The 23,939-nt window shown below is 40.5% G+C and overlaps 1 protein-coding gene across 7 annotated transcripts in view; it reads right to left on the bottom strand.

The window, feature by feature from the left end:
* Positions 1 to 23,939, bottom strand: part of LOC118214382 (synaptotagmin-like protein 5) — a 44,294-nt gene that overhangs the window by 3,386 nt on the left and 16,969 nt on the right. For 2 of the 7 annotated variants that reach the window (XM_035394292.1, XM_035394297.1), the window contains exons 2-15: positions 14,369 to 15,003; positions 13,611 to 13,823; positions 12,425 to 12,540; positions 8,293 to 8,428; positions 7,491 to 7,628; positions 6,989 to 7,148; positions 5,937 to 6,066; positions 4,918 to 5,036; positions 3,617 to 3,712; positions 2,600 to 2,665; positions 2,058 to 2,236; positions 1,516 to 1,618; positions 691 to 852; positions 80 to 191 (exon numbers count right to left, since the gene is read on the bottom strand). In XM_035394292.1, the coding sequence (XP_035250183.1) occupies positions 80 to 191; positions 691 to 852; positions 1,516 to 1,618; positions 2,058 to 2,236; positions 2,600 to 2,665; positions 3,617 to 3,712; positions 4,918 to 5,036; positions 5,937 to 6,066; positions 6,989 to 7,148; positions 7,491 to 7,628; positions 8,293 to 8,428; positions 12,425 to 12,540; positions 13,611 to 13,823; positions 14,369 to 14,487 (1,849 nt within the window). In that variant the 5' untranslated portion in view covers positions 14,488 to 15,003. The remainder of the gene's footprint in view (positions 1 to 79; positions 192 to 690; positions 853 to 1,515; positions 1,619 to 2,057; positions 2,237 to 2,599; positions 2,666 to 3,616; positions 3,713 to 4,917; positions 5,037 to 5,936; positions 6,067 to 6,988; positions 7,149 to 7,490; positions 7,629 to 8,292; positions 8,429 to 12,424; positions 12,541 to 13,610; positions 13,824 to 14,368; positions 15,004 to 23,939) is intronic. The other 5 variants (XM_035394294.1, XM_035394298.1, XM_035394295.1 and 2 more) reach the window with 4 other exon arrangements.

Genomic DNA, 23,939 nt, shown 5'->3' with positions numbered 1-23,939 from the left:
GTTTGTGTCAGAGTCAATACTGGCAGTGTGTCTCATATGGAGACTCAATTTCCCAGCAGCCCCGGCTACTGCACGGTACCTTGGACCTGGTCCAGAGGCAGCATGAGGTTCTTCTCAGCAGGAATGTACCTCAGTACCACAGTCAGCTCACCCTTGTACTGCAAAACGGGGTCCACAGCTCTGACCACCTGCTCCATACAGCACACAGAAAGAATTATATTCAATGAACACATTTTATATACACTTTATATATAATGCATATACATTACCCCCCCTTGGGGATTTCAATGCTAATAAACTAAGAACTGTCATCATCAATTTTAATAATTTGATTAATTAGCTTCAGGAAATTGGTATCCCTGAAGTAATTTGACTAACCAATAAAGATCGATTATAATTAAAATTCCCCAAGAGAACAGTGAAGCATAATATTATAACTCAAATATATAATCAGGCTGCTGAACAACATTGCTGATACGTATAACTGAATCAGAATAATATGTACTCATTTTATGAAGTTATTGTGAATGCAACTGTACTCCCACATCCTGCTCAAAATTTAATTATCCCTAGAGGGGTAAATAAATGTGTGTTGTACTGTATTATATTGCAAAGTATTATATTGTGATCTAATGTGTCATACTGTACATTATTATTTTATATTGGACGGTATTTTGAGCAGGTCCATACCTTTGGCTGTAGGGAGAACCACTCCTCAACCTGGGACTCAAAGTCCCAGGAGTCAAAGGGCACCTCTGCCTCACCCAGGAAGCAGTTGCGGCCGAAGCGGTCGGAGTGCCAGACAGACAGCTGCAGGGTGCGGGTCTCCAACTGGCATCGGCTGATTACGTACTGAGGACAGACACGGGCTCAGAGGGGTTTCCACCGCCGTACCGCACCGCCAAACATCCGCTGGCACAGAGCTGAAATTTCCCTGCCTCTCAACAGACTTTCAACAGACTCAACAAATTAGAACATTTTTTGCTTCGGTGGTAGGGAGACTACTGCAATATACAGTATGTTAGGAACAAGGAGATTAGTATCTGGTTGATATATAGAATCTGTGGCAAAGAGATCATGAAATGCAGTCAGCTTTTGTGTGTGCTGAAGTTTCATTGGCTAGTGCTGCTGCTGAGGAAGGCCAAATGCCCCTTATAGTATATGCTAGTATCCCTGGGTTTCCATATTCTCATTTTGTACATTTATAATGATCAGACTCATGTGGTCACTCTTGTGCAATGGAAGTGATAAAACTTAAAGCACTGCCCCTCTCCAAATGAAAGACTGCAATATTGTAATATAATCATGGGCAGGAAGGGCATGTGAGGGCTTGCAATGATAAACTGATTCAAATTATCCCTGCTAAAAATTAAAGGTTTGCAGAGAGTGATGAGATTAATATTCCTGGTATTATTGCTTGGCACCACACTATTTGTCAATAGGTCCTTTAGCAAATCGTGGCAATGACTGGCCCCCTGCAGGAGTATCACAGCCAGGCCTCAAAGCAAGCCTAACCTTCAGGGTCTCATTGAACACAGGGCTGATCGTGTTGCTCTTGATGCTGGTTTTCCTCTTGCTGTGACGAGACTTGTCTGGTAGAAGGTACACCTTCACATAGCTGTGCCATATAAAAAAAGAGCTTTCAAATTACTATTTACAACAGGCTTGTTAATACCCACACTCATTACAGAACATTTACTAGACTTTTATTTGGCAGAAACTCCTTACTATGAGTCACAGTAATATAGACTAGTCTAAGAGTACCCTAGGCTAGAGATGGTACACATGATGCAACGTTAAAGCATCAATGTAGGATTATCTATGTTAACCAAGAACCATGATGCAATTGCAAATACACTAGAAGTAGTGTTAATATAACTAGTACTGCCAATATTATATTCTCTAGCCTCCAATACAGTACAATAGTCTCTCCTAGGTAAAAAAAAAATATATAGCCAATCATTATTGAAATGTCAGAGCTGGCAGTAAACCCCAGGACAGTGTCATAGCAAATGGGAAAGTGTCAGCGACAGCGTTGAGACGGCGTTGGCTCTCACGGATCCGTGCGCTGCTTCCTGTTGTCCCCGATGGCCAGGTTTCGGCACTCCTTGACCAGGATGTTGAGCACGCCGGTCCGGTAGCTATAGGTGATGTGGAGCAGGATCTCCCCGCTGATGCTGGCATTGCCGTGGTCACCGGCCTCACTGTAGATGCTCATCATGCTGTTGAGACTGCTCTGCATTACAAGGGAAAAGTGCACCCATGTTAGAAAGAGAGAGAAGAGAAACACACTTGAAACAAGAAACAGAAACCAAAAGATCTTTTGGGAGATGGATTTACTTTTTCATGAACAAATAAATTCTCGACCTGTGGTGAGTGAGTTAGTGAGTTAGATCAATGGTTCCCAAAACTTCCTAAAAGTCCATGACCCACTAAATGAACAAATACATTTTATGTGACCCACCCCTTATTAGTCCAACATAACTTACATGTGCATTATATGTGCTGTAAACAAGGGTAGCAAATGTCAGTGGAAAGGTTTTTTTTAAATGTGGACCACATAACCCACAATTTGGGCACCCCAGAGTGGGATGCTTACCGTCTCCGCATCCGAGTCAGGCACATTGAGATGGCTCCATTTCCGCTCTGAGCTTGGCGGAGTGTACTGGCAGCCGGAAGAGGAGGAGGAGCAGGAGGGAAATACAAGGTGGAGGCCAAAAGGGAGGGTGGGGGAGGAGAGAGGGGAGACGATGGCATGATGGGCAGGCTATGGCACTGGTTGCTATGGAAACATGTTAATGCAATCACCCAAGACAGAATGATGAAGAAGGAATCCCATGGATGGGAATGAATACCTGTCCTGGTTTCTCTTCTGAAAAATAACTTTCTCATTGCCAAGTGAGAAAAGTGCCAAAGCCATGGTCAAAATCTATTGTGTTAACTAAGTGTATTATGCAGTAAGTCTATTACAAAGTTTTCTCATTCCTAATTTGGAATTTCCAAATATATGGTTTGGTGAACAGGCACAGCAGTCATAAGGAAGTCACTGAACTGTTTTTCCTTGGCTACTGAGAACTCCTTGGTGGATAAAACAATCTTAGCCATTGTGAGGGCCTGAATTGTTGTAGATAAAAGTGTGCAGTGTTCCCATCTTGCTTTAAATCTGTGGCACTTCATCTAAGCAGCCCTGCCACTTACAGCACCAGGGGCTCGGGGGAAAATTGAATGACACAGGAAGCTAGTTAATCTTTCTTACTAATCGTCTTGATTGCTGGAATTGGTTTCATTAGTCACTGCCTCTGGTCATACCATTTGTATTCTTACGGACAAGTGCAGACACCTATTTCTGCTGTCCCAAATTACATTAAAACAAATATATATGATGCATTGTTGAGAAAAGTCTTCCATTATTTGTCAGTAATTACATTCTGGCACAAACAGTCCCAGGGCCACAGAGTGCACTCTCTACCCAAGATCCCCAGCAAACGCAGTAACTCACAGAGCAAACGGACTTAACCAGAAGTGACAGGTGCTTCTAATAATAAGGGCAAAGCCGCACTGCCACTCCTGGATGCAGGCTCTCGCAGCCTGTGTGAATTTTGTGGCGTGAGCTCACCATGGATAGCGCGCTCGTCACGCTTCTGTTGGCCACAGCACTGCGGGCCAGCGTCAGGGCATCAGCGTCTTCAGCTGTCTCGTTATCCGCGTATTCCTGAAGAGCAGTAAAAAATAAAATAAAACAATTCACATAGGGACATAAGAAAAATCTGAAATATGGACTGAAATTATAATGGGTGCGCAGCCATCGCTATTAGATAAACGATGGTTCGAGATTGAGGTGTGGATGCGTTCTGTTAACTCTCCCAGTCGTAACGTGCAAATTAACCTTAGACATCCACGGGTGGTTTCCACCTCCTTGATAGGATCTATCGAATGCAAGGCAATTTGAAATGGCTATCGGTGTTGGATTTCTGCTGCTCTCACGAAGCCTACTGCCAGAGCTCATTACTCTGTGACCTCCACTGCAGTGTTCCTGCAGATTCTATTTTTCATGGGGAAAACACATACTGGGAGCACATTAGAGGTGGATTTAAGATGAGAGTTTCCATGGTAATACATATGACTCTGTAATAATAGATACATAGCCCTAGAGATATACTGTGTGGCCGTGAGTGTGAGTTTAAGACTTGCTCAGAACACACTGAGCAAAGAGAGATGATGAAGCATATAGTGTGAAAAGGCACCCAAGGGCGACTCTCAGAAGGTGATGACAAATGGCAATTTATCTTATAATTGAACTTTAACACGGACATTTCATGTGGAGCCCTGGGCCACTGTTCATGAAGTGTTTCAGAGTGGATCAGCTATCCCCAGTCCATATACTGACCTTACCCATCATGAGCTAATAGGCAAAACTGATTCTAGATCGGAAATGGAAGCTGTCAAATTCAGTTTTTTAAAAAAAAACATTATGTAAAAAACCGTTGCGATCCCCAAGTGATTTGTCAGCCATACCAAGCTCATAAAGTCTGGCTGCCTAGCCCAGTTATGACCATGCTGATGTGTGGTACTTTAAGCTGATGGTTGGCACATTTGGCACATTAGACCAATCACTTAATCTGTCTCACAGTCTCAAAGAGCCATCTTAGGTTGTGATGTGAGCATGATGCTTCTTCAAAATGAAACATAAAATGACCGGAGCTGCCATATATTAGCTGTGAGTTAATAATTAGAAAAAAATTTAATTCACAATTGATTGGTTAAAACAAGTACTTTCAAATTTAAAACAAGTCTTTTCAATGACTGACAGCCCATTTGTAGATCCACGCAGTTTGGGGTTCCTGACACCCGTCACTAGTCCCAGTAGGCTGTAGTCCTCACATGCAGTGGAACAGCGTATTACAGCGCGTTACTCACGCCATCGTTTAACTCCCCAGGCACGGACCGACACCTCAGGCTGAGCGTGCCATCGCTGGGACCAGCACCAGGACCACCAGCACCAGGAGCACCCAGGTCCACTTCAGATTGCCTGCGGTCTGAACCAACACATGCACGCGCAAGCAGACCAGACAGACAGACACAGGCAGAAAGAGAGAGTTTGTTCTCCCCAATGTCTCACTCATGCTGTTCCGCATGTATTATTATTGCTAGGCCATTTTATTGAATGCACCTGTCATGAGACTAAATATGAGACACACAACAGTGACAAAATTACGTGACAAAATTGATTAAATCATTAAAGTATAAAAATAAATTAAGCCCATATTCTGGGGTTTTCAGAAACATACGTTTATAACTTTCTATTGTATAAAAGGGACAACAGGTATATTTCTATTGTGAAATATGCTAAGCAACTAATAGCTAAGAATAGCTTAACAACACTAATTAGAGTTGCCAGAAATCCCTTACATAAGTAATTGGGTGCATTAAAACACACTGATTGAATTGGAAGGGGCTTTGCAGAGGGACAAATAGACAGACTATATAACCAGCAGGAAAGGAAACTGAACTGAATTTCCATGTGTCTGCAGCCAGTGATTTTTCTCATTAGCGAGGGCTTAAAGGCTTAACCACACAGACTTCATTGTGTGGGCAGGTCTGTGTGTTACTAAATGATAGATTCATTAGCACAACACTGCAGGTCTGCTGTAAGCTTGAACTTGCATCGATAGCCAGACACACTTTACCATAAAATGCTTCCATGGAAAACAAAGCCATTTAATTAAAAAAGTAATAATAACCAAGTTCAAGGTTCCTTGGTAATAATACAACGTATCAGACAATATTTAAAATAATTCAATTATTTAAAATGTGTATACTGTGTTTAGATTTGCAGAAACAAAAGTGAAAAACCAGAACAGAGAATAAAAAGAGGTTAACAGTGCAATCCAGGGACAGCTTAGAGTGGGTGTCACCAGCCATCACCATGGTGATACCTGAGGCCAAAGAATCTTTGGACACGGCGATAGCAGGGGTGCCAGACTCCGTCTTGCAATGCATGGTGACCATGCTGTTCAGAATGCCGTCGCTGCCATGGGAACCAGCCGTGCTCTCTGCGCCGTCCGGCTGAGGTTAGATACATCAGTGTTAAAATTGAGACCACGCCCATCCGTGAGCAGCACTACATGTACAGGAGAATCTCAGAGATGCCAGCCTTGGAGTCGCAGTCTGGCCACTCAACTGATTCACAAGGCAAGCATTAAATGAAAATTAGTCACAATTTCCATTGATAAAAAATTGTGAAATACTTCCAAATAAGGGACATGCTATTGTACTATTGCTAAAGAATACTATGTGAAAAGTCAACAGTATTTGATGAAAGGACAGTTACCAAATGATGGCAGATAGTGAAATATAGCAAATCACCAAAAAAATTGTTAAACCCAATATAGGATAAAAAATTATTAAAGTTCTAAAGTGATCCCCAATACCACTGATTTCATTTTCGGTAATTTGTGACCATTTATGGTTACAAAATAAGCTGACAATATAAAGCCAAGGCTACAGTAATACAAGTATACGATACAAGTATACAAGTATACAAGTATACAAGCAAAACTAATGTATACTTACATCACATTATGAGCACGACAGTGTTTTGAATAGCCCAATCAATGGTATCTCAGAGATTCTACAGTAGGGCTGTAATTGAACTGGTGGCTTGGTGTTCAAATGCAGCCCTCAATAGACTTAATTTTGACCCTTCTATCATTGAGAACCCAACAATAGCGCATCATTCATCATATGTATCAGTCATTGTGACTACTATCCAGTTCATTATCTCTGGAAGTGACAGAATATCAAATAATAAGGGCATATTTTAAGAATTTGGGTGCCTTGTTTATATTCATACAACACACATCTTATGCATAGATACGTTTTATAAACAGTAGGAATACAATGTGAAACCATTTGGCCCATATACACAATTTTAAAAATCTGGCTCTATGAAAGCAGTAGTTGAAGAGCCCTGTTTTGTTGTGCAAACCCAAGAATGCTCCAGGCTGTGTACCCAGTTCCGCACCCTCCTGCTGCACCCCAAGTCTGTGCTGTGCTTGCTGGGACTGGAGGACCTCCCAATGGTTTTGGAGCGGAGGCTGTTGGGTACCGTAGGCAGCTCCGAAGTTTCCATGGCAGCATAATGCCCCCTGTTGGCCAGAGGCAGATATGACAACTTGTGCACACCTTATATGTAGCTCCACAAATCATGTAGTAAATGTTGAGAGTACCTCCTCTAATGTCTATGATTGCCGTTTTATGCTTCAATGCTTTCTATTTATTTATTAAGTATGAATTCACTTTTATTGATTTGAGGCCTGAATCAGACAGGGGTCTGAACTGGTGTGTTTTCAGAATGGTTCTGATAGCTTCAGGTTGATACTTCGTTCTCCCATCAGCACTGAAAGCACACTGACCCTCAGGACTGGTGTTTCGCACCCCTGCTTTAGGGAATTTTCTTTCCAAGCCTGTGCGCTTGAGGAATGCATCACCTGCAGGACTGGGGGGTGGAGCTTCTTCTGCAGGCGGAATGTGCACCCAGGTCAGGAGCAGAACCTGTCCTGGCCCGGCTGTCCCAATCGCTCCCCACTCTGAGTGCTGGTCGGCTGTTCCTCTTGTCTAGATCCACCCTGCAGTGAGATCACAGTGGACACTACCGTTGGTACATGGTGCCTAGTAGTTTGTTAACCTGCCCAGGGACAATAGATAAAATCAGCTCAGTAGCTAACTCCAGGACCTTTACACTACATTACATTACTTTCATACAGCAGACTCTTATCCAGAGCAATTTATGTAAACATGAAAAACTGAAATGTTGCTCAATGTGCATTGTCCCTGTTATGAAATGCATGCAATAAATTGCATACATAAAGTTACCTAACCCAAAATGTTATGAAACACAAAATGAACTCAAAACACTCCCAGTTTTCAAGTTGAGTGGAGTAATGGGAAGGCAAGTAGCCATATTTACATTTGCTTCTGAAGTGATCACAGTGAAGTAGGCACTTTCATGCCAAACAGCTAGCTGTCATTACCATGTACGTAAATATTTCATTATTATTTATTTTAATAAAATCTAATACTTCATATAAGATGAATCCTCATCTAATTGATAATCTAATTATTTCTATATCTGATGAAACTCGACAATAAATAAAACTAAATGTTTTTACAGTGGCTTGCAAAGTTTAAATTTAGTTTGGTTGAGTGTAAAAAAAAACTTTAATGTTGATCCCTGAACCTGCATCAGTAAAGCACCGTCTATCTCACACTGCACCTAACGGGGCCCCTCACCCTTTCCTCTTTGCCATGTCCGGTGCATTTTGGGGTGTGCTCCTGCTGGACTGGGGTGCGCTCCTGCTGGACTGGGGTGTGTCAACCCTCTCCTGTTCATCAGACCGGATGGTCCCATTGTCTGCCTTACCGTCACCTTGGAAAAACAAATGGGAACTAAATGAGAGAGCAACTCAGTACCTTTGCACGCACACACACACGCACGCACGCAAGCACGCACGCACACACACAGAGTGCCATCAGAAAGTAAAAAAAATAAAAACCTGAAAATGACTTGTAGTTGCATGTTTGCAGAATAAATGAATTTGAACTTAATTTGTGAGGTCTGACAACACAGTGCATCAGATCAGTCTCGCTATAATGAAAACCAAGGAACTTCACGTATAATTTCAAGATGAAGTTTGAGGAGGCAAACAGACTGGCAATGCTTTGAGCATGGAACACTGGAGCTTTGAGGATTGTTTTTGTTCTGCCCATCATTCAGTTTACTGCTAAATATAGACTATATATATATATATATAGATATGCATGTGTGTGTGTGCGTGAGAGAGAGAGAGAGAGAAGAGAATAAATATTCTCTGAATTTTTATTGAATTATTGTAGCTCAGTTCACTATATTAATATATAATGCACTGAGTCAATACAAACACAATAAAGTCAGTGTGTTATTTTACAGGTGGCTGGGAGATAGTGCTTGGTTTGAAAAAGAAATGTGAGAAATCAACACAACTCATCTAGTATCTTTTCAACTTTTGATCTCAATATCCAAAGTCTTCCCAAAAACCAGGAGCATTTATTACAATATCTGTTTTCTCTTATCTATCAGTTCTCAGTCATTGCTCTTTCTGAGATCTGGCAAACTAAAATAGAGATAACACTGCAATTCGAAACAGTTAAATATAACTAAATTCATTACTGTTAAAAAAGAGAGCAGGTGGTCCATCTATTTGCATAGATATTCTGTCATTAGAGATGATCTCAGTCATAAACTAGATCCAGCTGAGTCACTCTTCCTTGAAATCCCCTCAGCTTTCTACTTTAGTGGGACAAAAATAATTATTGATGGAGTATACTGACCCCCTGACTCAGACAATTTAGTTTTTAATGATGTGATTACAGTTACCCTAAACAGAATTAACAAGGAAAGAAAATTATATTCTCTTCTTGGTGACTTCAACATCAATTCAAGAGAGACAATCATTCTTTGATGGCTGACTTCCTGAATAATATTTATTTTAACTATTACTATCATGTAATCTATAAACACACTGTTCACCAACTCCTTTGACAATATGACTAAGTCTGGCATATTGCACACTCACTGACATTTCCTACCACTTTCCTGTTCTCTGTCACACAGTAGACACTAAAAGTAGAAATTAAAGCAATGTAAAAACTACCAATTGTAGAGTTTTCAGTAGTAAGAATATGGATTGCTTTTAGAGGCTGACTGATGATATTTCATGGGAAGAGCTGTATAAGCATTGCGATGTAGATCTAGCATACAAGGCTTTTCATATTTTTTCAATTCTGTTTTTAATAAAAGTTTCCCCCTAGTTCTCAAAATAAAGCCATTAATTATCAGAAAACTTGGGTTACCCTTGGTCTTCAGAAATTGGCCACAGAAAGAAAAAAAATATAGGAAATACCCATTATATTACATTACAGGCATTTAGCCAACGCTCTTATCCAGAGCGACTAACACAGCTTTTTACATAGCATTGCTTATTGCTTATTGCATCCATTTACACAGCTGGATCTCTACTGAAGTAATGCAGGTTAAGTACTTTGCTCAAAGGTACAACAGCAGTGTCCAACCCAGTCTTTAGGTTACAAAACCAGCTCCTTACCCATTATACTAATAAAAATAAATAAATAAACAAATAAATACTTGAAATATTTAGGCCTATTAAATAAATATTCAATCTATCAAACTTATCCAGATGTATGTTAGCACAATTACTTTACTGTATGCTTGTAAACACAAGGCCAAGTTACTTGAAATAAATTAGAAAACATTGGGTAGCATTGCTCGGGAATACAGCTTGTTTGATTTGTGTGAGCTAAGATAGCCAATATTGTTTTTTGTAACTTGGCCTAATTTAGATATCAATACGTTTAATTGGCTGCCCTAGATTTTACAAGTTTGAATTAATGACTTAGTGCCTTGTAAGTGTGAATAACGTGGCATTTTTTAACGTTGAAAACGTTTGATTTATAACAGAATACTCAAACACTTGAATGATCATAACATCTTATATAATTAGAAATATGGATTTTGAAAGACCTACTCTACAAACATGGTTGTACTTCAATTCACTGACAAAATTCACACTGCCCTCAGCCAAAATCAATATGCTGTTGAAATATTTTTAGATTTATCCTATGCCTTCGACCAAGTTAATCATGACATACTGTTCCATAAGTTATGCCACTATGGCTTTGCTGGTGAAGCACACAAGTTGCTCCAAACCTATTTTGTAAAGAGAGAACAATTTGTGACTGCCAATGAATGGGCTTCAAATAAGTCTAGGACTACCTGTGGTGTTCCACATGGGTCTATTCTGGGACATTTATTATTCTTGTAATACATCCATGATCTTGCTGCTGCTTTCCCTCACTACTCATTGTTTTTTTTGTTGATGATACAATCTGATTTTGTCACACAACTTCTATTCGCTTATCACAGAAGCAAATACTGGCTTAGCATATATATCCAAATGGTTTCAATTGAACAAACTGTCACTAAAAGAAAAAATCTAACAATAGTTTTCACAAAAAAAAAATGCTAGTCTCAGTTCAATTAAACAAGTGTCATTAACTGTAGTCCACAGTATTATAGTTGATTAAAAACTCAACTGGAAAGACCATGTTCATCATATTTGCAGTACAGTAACAAAGTCCATTGGCATGATCAGCAAAATCAGCAGATTGGTTCATCAGGCCTATCTACTAACATTGTACTATAGTTTGATTCATCCAGACCTTACCTATAGGAATATTGACTGGGCTTCCACATACAAGCCATGTTTTCAAACCGTACTGAAACCTCAGCCCCACTGTTTAATAAAAAATCCTTAAAATCCTTTCCATATTTAACATGAATATTTATCAGACTTGCACTTCCATATACAAACAGACATACTGTCCACATTTTCTCCCCTTGCCTTGTAAAAACGTCTTTCAGCTGAACTCTCAGGTACACACTTATAACACTAGAAATACAAAGAACCTCCATATCCCCATCTTCCAAACTACAATGTGTCAGTTTTCTATCAGGTGCAGATGATCATATTTATGGTATAATTACATTCACATGGAAAAATATCCACATCTCTCAGTAACTATAAATACAGACTTGTCTGTCTAACGACCCAGGTTGACTGAGCACTAAGGCTTCTCACTGACACACACACACCCACTCACTCACATTCTCACACATGGTTTCTTATTTTGTTTGCAGGATTTTTCTAGTTTTTCTTCCTCTTTATCTGCCTCCCCTTTCATCTTATATGCCTCCTTGAAGGCAGTTGCTTTTAAAATTTTTATGATTGCCTGTTTTTTTTTGTTCTTCCCTTTGTTGTTATAATTGTTTATTGTTTCACTTGATTGATTGGTACTACGTGAGGGTACTATATGACCCTTTGGGCTTTTCTATCTCACCTGCACAACCAGTACAGTACTGTATGTAGCTGCTGTTGTGTCTGTATGTTTGTCTTTTGAAAATAAAACTAAAACAAACATACAGTAAAATAGTAAAGAGTAGGATGCAATTAAAAGGCATGTTTTATTAATTATTAAAACCTGGAGGAGGCCAGAGAGGAATGCAAACCTTAATCCCAGCATCCTGAGAATGGAGGACCAGAGAGAGCTAGGCAGTGAAGCACTCAAGAACAAGCTAATGACCATTTTCCAGTCTGCTGGCCACACAGTACTGCAGGAGAGCTAGCACCAGAGAGAGGATGAATACATTTCTCACACTCTGTGGGTGTCTGGTGTGCTATTTCTCAAAATAGCATCACATTTAGATTTCACTCAGACCTAGAAACACATGCTAAGACCTCAGTTGTACTTGGAATAACCCATTTCCCCTAGGAAGTAAGTGATAGTGGTTGCATGGCAGAGGTCTCACCTGGGGGGCAGTACAGGATGGACTGCTTGACTACGTCACTGCTCAGGATGCTTCCCGGAGAGAATCTCTTCGACCGCTCCTCCAGAAACCACTCGCCTGTCACCACCTTCAGCTGCCTGACCATCATAGAGAACAACACCGTGTGGTTAGACAGAGCACAATAATAGCTTATGACAAAAATGCTTATCTCATTTTAGCCACTGTCACACTCACAATACAGACCATTGCTGCATTATCTGTTCTGGTAATTAGGGGCTTGTCTTGTCCACACAACCAAGAATTATCCAATATTCTAAAAGGTTGACAACATTCACACAAGATAGTGACAGTAGGCTAATTGTTGCTAGTGATGAAAAAGTCAATCATAATGGCTAGTCCTGTCATACTTTAATGTGCATGTACACTTAAGGGAACATTTCTATAACTACATGACATGGATATTTGCCAGTGACAGCATGCACTGCATGGCTTGTTAGTAAGGTAGGTTATTTATTTGGGGCTCACGGCACATACTTATTTTTTGCAGTAGCTATTAGGAGGTAATGCAGCTTGATGAAAGTTTAACCAACACACATCAAGTTTTTTGTGCTCCATCCAGAAGTTATGGCTTTGTTCACACTAACATCAAATGGATCATTTGCAGTGGGTCTTGAGCCTGCATTCACACAATACCCCTAAATGGTCCAGAACGTGGCCTAGTGAGGCTGCATGTGTGAAAAGGGTGACTGGCTCCATTAATATTGTTTTGTAAGTTCACCAAGCATACCATGCACACCATTTTGACATTTAAAATGCCAAGAGCGCTTCTGTGAGAAACAGAACAATGGTCTACTGTTTGATTGCATAAGCCAACATTTTATAAGTCTGGTTTGCAAGACTGATAAGCTGGTCTTGTCCTTGTAAAGTCTAACTAAAGGCTTTTCGTCCTGGGGATATTAAAATCCCCCTTTTCAGAAAATATAAAATCAAATTTAAGGTAGTAGTTAAATGCACATATCTGCTAGCTTTTTGGAAAACAGCCTAAAGTGTCTACCACTGTGAAGGACTGTTTGTGCTTTGTTTGTCTGAAGTGCATTGTCTGAATTTAAATGAAGGACACCAACAAAAAACAGCCCCCCGGTAGAATGTTATGTGAAGGAGGTGCAGGGAGCGGGGGTTAAGGGGTTGAGGGAGGAGGTGGACTCACAAGATCTTGGCGCAGACAGAGCACCTCCACCTCCCTGCGGCTGGAGAGACGCAGCAGGCCTCACAGACGCGCTGCCCACACTCCTCACACAGCTCGCCGCGGTCAAAGATCAGACCCAGGGACTTCTGGCAGCGGCCGCACTGGCGCTCACTGGCCTCCGGGAGGTGCTGAGCACCACTGTGCTTGATATCCTGCAGCTCGTTCTTCAACTTCCTAGGGTCAGGGATGGGCAGCAAAGGCATTAAATTGTATTTTAATACAAAATACCTCCCACACAAATGTATCTATATGCTACAGTCAGAATATTGGAGGAACAGGCTGCTTTGCGGGAGGCACTGAGGATATAAATCACACAAAAATGCTAGAATAAAGAATAATAAAGAAGAAGTGCTTTCCTTCCTCTTCAGAAAGTGATGGGGATGGAGAGACATCAAAGACACTTAAGTGCCATTGAAAACATTTTCCAAATTGATCATCTTCACTGTATACACACAGTCTCTCTCTCTTTCTCTCTCCCTCTCTCTCACACACAGAAAAACAGTTTTGCACAGGCTACTGCACTGTGGTTCTCAAAGGTCTACTACTTGGTGCTAAAAATTGACCATTTAGGGACTTGAAGAATACGCATTAAAACTTCTTTGTAGCTCTTTCACCCCACTCATACCATTTTAACCTAATGCACAGTATTCAGGAATGCAAACAGACCACTGACACCATTAATAGCAAATACACCATCCCCAGTGCAGGACGAAGCTCACCGCACTCTCTTCTCCTCCAGCTTCCTCAGCTTGTCATCCTTCTGAAGCACATTCAGGATCATCTCCCTTTCGTGATCCAGGAGGAAGGAAAGGTTGAGGGCCTCGGGGGTTTTATCCATCTTCCGAAATCCCAATCAGTCCCGGCCACCGCAGAGCGGAGGAAGAAGTTAAACGAAAAGGGGACCCCTTAGGGACTGAGAGCCAGGTGGGGTAATCTCCAACGACACAACTCTACAAGCTCCTCTGGTAGGCATAGCAGTCCTTTGCGATGTGCTGTGGTGATTTGTCCAAACATTATGACATTATTTATCTGCTTAGCAGATGCCCGTATCCAGAGTGACTTATAAAGCTTATGTTTTTACATGCTATTCATTTATCCATCTTGATATTTCACTTTAGAAATTTAGGTTGGCAACCTTTTCCTGAGGATTTGATGTTGCAACCTCTGAGTCACAAGTCCAGTTTCTTAACCACTCTGGTACAGTACTGCCCCTGCTCTCTGGTATCTGGTTATGATGTCATGGTCTCTCAGGCATCCTTTGGTTCACAAGCTCAGAGGAAGTCTTGCCATTTTGGAGGGGTCACCACCTTATGAACTCACATCTTCTTCAGGGAATAATCTTCAGTTGTTCTGGCTCAACACAAGCACAAAGAAAACCATCATGTTAACTTGACAATTTTGTTTTGCAACAGAGATTAAATTTTGAAAAATATATATGTTATTACCAACACAGCTATTTTTCAGTAAATTCAGTTTGTTTCCCTCTGAGCCACATGAAAATGTATGTTCCTCATCCATTTTGATCTGTAAGTTGGAGGATCACTTCATCCCATTTACAATACTTCCGACAAAAAGAGCTTATGAACTTTACACTACAAGCGCAAGTTTGAGCAACCCTTTCACAACCCTCACTTCAGAGTGTAAATGTCGCCAAGCTCAGAACCAATGGCACATGAATCAAACTCTAATCAAACTGCATATAAGAACACCAGCACTTTCCTCACTTTGCACTCATATTTTTCCTTCTGCAAGACTAAACCACAAGGCTAGAGTGGCAAGCAAGGAGCTTGATTTGAGAGACAGGCCCTTCCTCTTTAAATCGAAGGCAAGACTATGTTTTTTCCCCAAGGAGCTGTCAAAATACTATTTATTATCAAATGTTTCTGTGACCTCAAGTTAAGTCATTTAGCACATGTCATTATCCAGAGAAACCAAACAAACGAAAAGAAAACAAAAAGCTATAAGCAGAGGTGTAGAATAGTGGTTATGCAGCTGGGCTTCCAACACAGAGGTGGTGGGTTCATTTCCCTGGAAAGACACTGCTGTCGTAAATGCTCAGAGTTCAGGATTTACTTAGTGAATATGCAGTTTAAACAGGTAATTTTTCAGTGTTGGGTACAAAATGGAAAGTGACTTGGCTGACATAAATGTTAGGAAGCTGTGGCTTGGAGAATGTTTTGAGAGAGAACTTTTTGTCCAGCACTTTAAAAATCTGAAATCTTTGCACTTAAACTTCAATCCCTTTCAGGTCATTGGGCCTGTGGAATGACACTGTATTACCATACTGGGAACAGCAACAGTTACTTTGAACAGCAAGTATGATGAATTGCTGTTTTGCAGTAGCAGTAGGAGCAGTAGAACTAATAAACCAGTCACTCACAAATCCTCATATATGGACAGGTGTTATGGTAACATTGAGAGTTCAGCTCAGACTGCAGGTGTTAGTGATGTGGGGATGTCAGCAAAACATTACACAAGCTTACAGAGAAGTCCTCTTTCAAGGCCTCATCACAAATGGTGAAACAAGGAAGAAATATTGATCATTTGAAGTCCCTGTTGACCTTGGCACTGTGGTTTCTCTGTGATTTGACTAATCCATATTCATTTTCTTTTCATGTTTGGTCTCCCCCTCTGTCCTGCTTACAGCTTTTCTTTTAACCTTGCACTTGCATACATTTCAGTTAATTAAGAGCTCTAGCCATTGATTTTGCAACAATCTATATGAACCATACACTGGAAATATAATTAACACATGACTGAATGCTGTTTTGTACAATGAAAAATGATTAACATATAAACTGATTGTCATGCTATCAATCTAAAAATAGATTTTGCCTTTAATTTAAATCAAATTGTCCATCTTATTATGAAATTACAGTCAAATTAAACAAGATTGATAGTAAGATGGACTGTTCGCTTTAAACGAATAAAAAACAGTCCATCTTATTATCAGTCATATTACGGTCAAAAGAAATAGGAATTACTGTAGTACATTATGAGACCATAACAGGCCTGTGCAGGTGGCCTTGAGCCCCTTTCCTTTAGACCTGGTATCAAATATGGTTCACTTTTAAAAGTAGATGTAAACAGGCGGTCTAAAAACATAGGATATAGGCAAAAAGAATCTAAACTGGGCATAAAGACCCGTGGTGTAAAGGTAGCCATTGGCTGCTAATGCTGAGAGGGGGGCACAGCACTGTCAGACCTGCAATCCTGCAATCCCTTCTCTAGCTGTTACCCTCCCTGCCTTTCCCCAGTCTGAACAAAGACAAATATATGAAAGGAGGTCAGACTGTCTGCTCTCCTTAAAAAAAGAGAAAGTACAATCCTGGATGGTGTTTTGTTTTTCTCCTGAGTGACTAGTGAGGCACTACAGCCATTTATTTATGGACTGTGTTGGCTTTATTTTTATTGCAAAATGGGGGACCAGTAATCCCAAACTTATTGCCATGGTTTCCAGGAATTTTAAGACATAACGACAGAGACTCCATGCAGCATCAGAATGTCAGCCAGAAATCTGTCATGCTTGCATAATTAAAACTCACTTTTGGACCATAAAACATTGTTCTTTCCCTTTACAGTAAGATAAAAAGCCAGATAGGCTTGCATCATTTATGGGTCTTAAATTTTGCATGAAAGTACTTGAATGTAAAAGCAAAAAATTACAGAGAAGCTAAATATCAAGATTCAGTCCTGTGGTCAGGTCAGGTCAGCTGTTAGGAGAGGCAGGGGCGCACCATACGCAAAGACACAGAGAGGGAGTTGGTACCCAACTAATGCATGTATTAGGTTATTTATTTGTTAACAAATATTTTTTCATAGAATATTCTTTGTCGTGCCTGCTTTTGTAATAAAAATAAATGATGCAGGCCAAATGTCTGCTTATAACTGATGTTGCAAAGAAGGTGAGAGGGCAGAGAAAGCATTCCTTAACCATTAATCTTAACAACTCAGAGAGAAAATACAGAGAATATATGCATCCATACCGAAAATAACAATCATTGACCAAACTCATCATGGACCTGAGAATCTGTAAGCAATTTTTCACATCTACAGAGAACTAAATTACGATCAGTTCCACAATCCAGAAAAACAAATGTTGAGGGAACTGTAGGCTTTCCAGCCACTCTGAATCAGGAACAGAATTAGGCTGACTCCAGGAAACACCAACGTTTTTTCTTTGTGCATGGGCTTTGATTTCTTACTGAAGGAAGCAGAGCAACAATATTGGAGAATGCTGGACATACCCTTTGCACAACAGGGGTCATGATGACAGCAGGGGATCAAAGAGAGAAAAAGGCAGCCAGCTACCAGGGTCAGTTTGGCTCTGGATTTACACTCACTGTCAGGATTAGCCTTTTATCAGTGGTACTCGCCCTGTGGTACTATTACAGCAAACCGGTCGTGCTCTGCCCCTCACTCAAATCATTTCAGCAAATTTAAGAAGTGTTATGTCCTGGCCTAGGGTCAGACCGTAACAGGGTGAATGATAAGACAAACTGGTAAGGGAAATGTACTGCAAGCTGACCTGTAACTCAGGCCCCTATCTGCCTTTCCAAATCTATCTGAACGCTGGCTAGTCTTCAGGGTAGGGTAGGGTTAGGCTAGGGTACTGGGCACGAGGCGGTTTTGAACGTTGAACTTCGGACAGTTAGCTCATAGTCGGAAACTAAAAGCCCAAATAGCGTACCCCCTACGGAGTGTTAAATCTCCACCCAGAGTAGCTTCAAAAATAGAGGAAAAACACCAAAGCAAAATAACAAACATATACGGTGAGCAGAGGGCAAAACGAGAGTCGAGGTCAAACATGAACGTACAGTCAAACACAAAATCCAATCAGCAAACAAAGCAGAGAGGCACAGTGAGAATGGGAATTGAATACGAGAGCAAATGGTCAATAACACAAAATCACGGGGCAAACAAACTGGAAGGGCTAAGGCAAGAATCAGAGTTGAGGAGAATGAGTCAGTGGTCATACACGAGATCTAATCAGCAAAAAAAGCAGAAGGGCTAGGCAATAATCTGAATCGAATATGAGAGTGTAGCAGTAACCACCTTTTCAGGATAGCCTGGCTGCACTGTCATTCTGTCACCACCAACCCATTATGGATGTAGTTGCAACTACTAACAGCATTAAATGTGCAAAGCACGATAGCATTAAAATGCCTGGGATTTAGACCAGAACTATTTCTTTTCCCGAAAATGTAAGGTTAGCAAGTAAGTTTTAGTGACTACTGAAGTTACCAAATTCTGAGGAGAAAAAAATAGGGTAATTCCAGCCTCTATGTAAAATTAATGGCATTGTGCTTTGATCAATTTCTTTCCTTGCTTCACTATGTCAATTGGACTCACATTAAAGACACAAGGCGAAATGATTTCAGCATTGGCTTTGAGTTTGTGATTCACCTTTCAGCTAATTGAAAAACCACAGTCGCAGAGTAATAAACTCATAGAGTGATCCTCTTGTGCTTCATAAGTCCAAGGTTAACAGGATGTGATGACAGCAGTGGACTGGGTTAGACCCCGAGGTACGCGCCATGTAGCCCTGCATTCTGTGCCACATGAGTGGCACTGTCCTCCATCTCTCACTGAGCCTCAAATGCACACACAGACCCTCAAGGCATCATTTGTTCCAGTGGAGACTACAGTCACGGATGAGGAAATCACAAGCCTTTATAATAATGGCACAGCAACAGTACCCGCAAGAAGCCATGCAATGCGTGCGCTTCTCTTAAAAAATACTGAGACAGGACTTCAGCACTGCAGCAGTAGTTTGCACTGTGAGAATTCCCAAAAGTATTTCACTTTCTTGTCGGTCCAATGATGGATATAATGAAGGGAATCCGAAAAGAATGCTTTCAGATGTAAGACAACTATGCCAGAGAAGATTAATTGAAAATGATTGGACAGGAAGGTTAGGAAACCTCCAGCGCATCCATTCTGCCGCCTCCTCCCTTCTCTGACCAATTTCCACAGTTTTAAAATTTACACTGAATGGCCTGAATTCACAATAGATTTGATAATGTACAGATTTCCAATGTATATATTCCAAACATTCCAATGTATGTTTCCCCATTCCCTCTCAATCAAAGCCACATAAGAGAAACACAGTAAAAACCTATATTCCTTAATGTAGCCATGCTACAGTATTTGAGAATGCTCTGTGCAAAACAAACACTTTTTGAGTCTAACTCCTATTGGATCACTCCTGCTTATTTGCACTTGGATTAGCCAAACTTGGTAAACTTCTGGGCTAAGCCACAACCTTTTCATTCCAATGTCCTAAAATGGCCTTTTTCAATTTCTGTTATATCAAATGTAAAATGGTGCACCGAACTAAAATAGCAACAGCAAAGACACGTAAAGCACACAGAGAATGGTTCAAGGTCTAGCAAGTAGAAGCTACCGGATGAGTGGAAAATAGAAGGAAGACTATTGATAATATTTCATAGAATACGCCTCAAAGTAATGTTAATGTATTATGCAATATAAAAAGCCATTCCATAGCTGTAGATTCCTACTCACAAAACAAACCAGAACTTTCCTGCCTAGCACACAAAACGTTATTTACCCATTGATGCTCAAATAAACATAAATCCCACAGTAAAGAGAAGATATTACAGTTGTTACCAGATTGTTGTGCCCTTTATAATAAATTTGGCTGCATTTTGCCCATTTAATCTGGACAGGAGGCATGTCATCATTATGTGTAACCACTGTGAAACAGAGGGTCTAATGCAATTTCTGAAATAACGATATCAGATTCATCTTTTATTCATAACTCTCGTGTGGCTCCTTATCTTTGCCCTTTTTGATTATGGGCGTCTGTTTTCTCATATGAATTCTGCCAGACAACGTTCCTCTCCCATTATTCACTGTTTCATTTTGAATGCCAAGCCCTCGGGGTGGTAAGATTCAAAGAGAAAAGCTTAGGAATACCTCCACAATAAATGCAGGGCAAGAATGTTTACGCTGGATTCAATATCAGCCGGCGTATTCAATATGGCGTCTCTTTCAAGAGCCCACAGCAGCACATTAAATGGTCAATTCAAATCTAAACCTCCACACGGATTTTAAGCAGCAAGCACGGGGCCACATTGTTGCATAATTGTTATTTCATTTGTAGAAACTCCTGTTGAGGTCAGTTTACAAACACAGTTTTCTGCATATTACCACTTCATGTGCATGGGCGGATATTTACTGGAGTAATTACAGTGAAGTGCCTTGCAAAAAAGATGCAGCTGATGCTCCCCAGCTGGGTCGTAGGCCCGGGTGCTTGAACCCGCTCCAAGGTTCTACTCAAGAGCGGTATGCTAGTAATAATTGTGAGGAGAAAAATGAGAAACCCACTGTAGGAGAGGCAACATTAAAATAAATAAATAAATAAAAGAAAGAAAGTATATTGGCAGAGGCATATCATTCATATAATAAAGCAAACATGTAGCCATGCAACAAATTAATAGTTATTCTATGAGAAATGAAAATCCAGGGAAAATCATTTTGTACCACAAAAAGTTAAACCATTTCTTATCCACTTCTGTGACCTTCTAGGTAATGAGGTGGCAGGTGTCATCACTCATTCAATTGCATAGCGGCTCAGATTCACAGCCCATGCTCAAAATCCTGACATTAGGCAAGTATGGCATTGGACCAATATTTGATGGGCATCTTGGCTCATTGGCTTGGAGACAAAATGGCTGGGAAATCGTCAACTGTCTTTGTGATGGTAATCATAGATGCAATTTTTTCATTAAACCCAAAGTGCATGTAAAGGGGAATGTCTGTGTTCAAGTAGGCATGTAGTGAACAGTGATTTGGCTTAAATTTGAAAATTCTCTGCACTGTATTTCCTGATTATTAAGAAAATATTCAAGATATGTAGTAAGATCATTTTTACTATGACTATTATAGCTGACTGCATAACAAACATGTAACATACATAGGCTACATATTCAACATGTCTCTGTCTGCAGCTAAATCTATGCATATGTGTAGATGTCGACTGTTATAACTATTTCTTGTTAAAGCACGTAAATCAAAATAAATGGTAGTTTATTTTCAGTTCAGATTTTGCAGAAGAAAACAGCGCTATAAATGTTGGAAGAGCCGCAGCTTTGACTACATTTCAAACACAAGCCCGCAGTGCCATTTGTTAAGCTGCTCATGAACGGTACAACAAGTCCCCAGCTTCAGTGAAGTGGCAACTACCTTGCAGAAAGCCACCGAGGCCGACAATGACACCGATCTAAATCACTCCGCGCCTCGCTAATGTTCACCCTCACTCCCCCACCCAGGGCAGAGGAGAAAATGCAGTCAGAGAAATCAGGGATAAAAATAAACAACCGGAAGCCTAGTCTGCACCGCCACCGCTGTGCAATGCCAGGAACCCATTAAGAGCAGAGCAACATCCGCTTAGCTACGCTCAATTAGTGTGCCATCCCGGGGACTCGTATCTGGGCTAAGGAAATGTCAAAACAGGCTAAGAGCGAAGGCCTGAGACGTGCCTAAGGGAAACTGGGAGTTCCTCTTGTTCCTCCCTGTTCCTGCGGTCACTGGGGGGTGGGGTGGACGACGCTGCGCTATTCTGTGGCCAAACTCATCCTGACATTTCTGAGCTGACTGAAAAACAGCTCATGTTCAATGTGGCAGGAAATTGGGTTTGTGGGGCAGGAGTCTGTTATTTGGTCCTAATTAAAATGAGAGAGGAGATGTTTTTTGGTTGAGAGGGGAAACTGGTAATGAAGCATAATTCGAGATGTGTTCCTTTGCAGCTGGTGCAGGGGGTTGAGGAGAAACAGAAAACAGATTTGTCTAACAGAATTGTAACATACTGTGAAATCCTCCCGAAAGAACATAAATAATGATGTGCTTAATCACAAGGCACCCTAAGTATGTAATTAGTGCAAACAGCCAGGGTTCTACATTTAAAGACCCTGTGCAGTCGATTTTTTCTCCAAAGAAAAAGATGTATACTTACCTTTTCCATGTTAATTAGCAAAAAATATAATATAATTCCTTGTGGGAGCATGTTCCTTCTAGAAATTAATATTCATACATAAAAGTTTTAGGGATGGTCCATTAAATAGTAGTTTTTAATTAACTAGCTAGCAAAACAACTGCCGAAAGCGACACCGATGCTGACACCAACAACAACACCTGTCATCTGAGATCAATTTTAAGCTATTAATAACTGACTCAGTTTAGGAGCAAACTTATCAAGTTTTCAAAGCCAAAAATCACGTTAGATAGCTTGCTAGCTAATTTAATTTAAAAGAAAGCACAGGCAGATTTGTGATCATGCATGCAGACTGCTGGGCTCGAGGGAATAATTGGAAAGGCTTTCTATCTCTCCTCCTAAAACCTGACCATTTCTTTTCGTACCCTGTAGGGAACATCAGTCTCTGGTCTTAATCTCAAGAACCATATAGTCTGATGTCCACTACAAGGGACATTCAATAAAAATAAATCATATTTTGAAAATATTTTCGCTGCAACGTGTCATCCACCACACTTGCATGATGTCAAAAAATTAAATACTTATTTTAACATATTACTTTTTTCAGCTGGGTCTCAGGAGGATAAACAGTACTTATATGGGATTGGTTAAAATGTGGAGTTTATGGTTATAATTGCCACAGAGCACTGAAGGGCCATTTTGTTTTGTTTTCCTTCAGACAAAAACTCCCATTTGTAGCTTAATGAATTATTAAAGGCACAATCACATCACGCGTAACACACATATCATCCTCATCTTAGATTACACTAATAGTGCAGTATTTTATATAGTTATAGTAGCAAAAGACTGATCAATTTCATTTTCACTCACATTGATAGCTGAACACAAGGGAGATTTTTGATGAGGTGACACAGGAGTCTTTTCAGAAAACCAACTGACAAATATTATACAGCTTTATTAAATGGTGGAGAACAGGTGTGTTAGATGTTGGCCAGCATTACTGTCCAAACGAATTTCCCATTCACTGACTCATGAAAGCATAGCTGGTAGATGGGTACAATTAAAGAGCCATGCATATTTAATATGTGTGACTTACACAACTTGCACATTGACTAAGAAGAATATACAGGGAAACACATCAAGGTAAGACAGTTACGTGTTTAGGAGTGGCAGTTCAAATACATTCCTTTAATCCAAGTCCCACTGCTTACAACTGTATATATATTTGTAGGCCCATCCAATCAATTTGACATCCTCCATTAATTTGAGAACACAGGCCAGCTGGCATGACATCCAATGTTCAAGTAGTGGCACTTTACTACTGGTGCAAGCCC

Source organism: Anguilla anguilla, chromosome 15 (assembly GCF_013347855.1).
Source record: "Anguilla anguilla isolate fAngAng1 chromosome 15, fAngAng1.pri, whole genome shotgun sequence".
Taxonomy (NCBI): domain Eukaryota; kingdom Metazoa; phylum Chordata; class Actinopteri; order Anguilliformes; family Anguillidae; genus Anguilla; species Anguilla anguilla.
Note: the sequence above shows the minus strand (reverse complement) of the source record. Positions and strands in the feature narration are given on the sequence as shown.